General features: G+C 57.1%; 1 protein-coding gene across 1 annotated transcript in view; it reads right to left on the reverse strand.

Annotated features, from left to right (window-relative positions):
* The window catches only part of LOC104525905 (tubulin gamma-2 chain), a gene marked incomplete at both ends in the record, with an annotated part of 5,708 nt that extends 5,441 nt beyond the window's left edge, over positions 1-267 (reverse strand). The window contains one exon of the mRNA XM_010169183.2: positions 94-267. Coding sequence (XP_010167485.2) covers positions 94-267 — 174 coding nt within the window. The remainder of the gene's footprint in view (positions 1-93) is intronic.
* Between the last annotated feature and the right edge of the window lie 27 nt (positions 268-294).

Below are 294 nucleotides of genomic sequence, written 5' to 3' on the forward strand. Positions count from 1 at the left end.
GAAACCATGCACTGAGCCTGACATGAGGCCACCAGGAAGCCTCACACCCAGCGAGCTGACCGTGTTTGCCCCCAGGAACTCTAGAGACGTTACCTGTGAGAAGCCACTGGCCCAGTTGTTCCCAGCTCCCCCTCCATGCTCCGACAGGTAGATGTTTTCAGGGTTGTAGAGGTTGGCGTAAGGGGAGTTCAGGATGGAGTGGATAACTCGAGGCTCCAGGTCCAGCAGTACGGCTCGCGGGATGTAGTGCTCATCGTCTGCCTTTAACGAGGAGCAGTGAGATCACGATGCAGC

This window comes from Antrostomus carolinensis, unplaced genomic scaffold (genome assembly GCF_000700745.2).
Source record: "Antrostomus carolinensis isolate BGI_N321 unplaced genomic scaffold, ASM70074v2 scaffold43405, whole genome shotgun sequence".
Taxonomy (NCBI): Eukaryota; Metazoa; Chordata; class Aves; order Caprimulgiformes; family Caprimulgidae; genus Antrostomus; species Antrostomus carolinensis.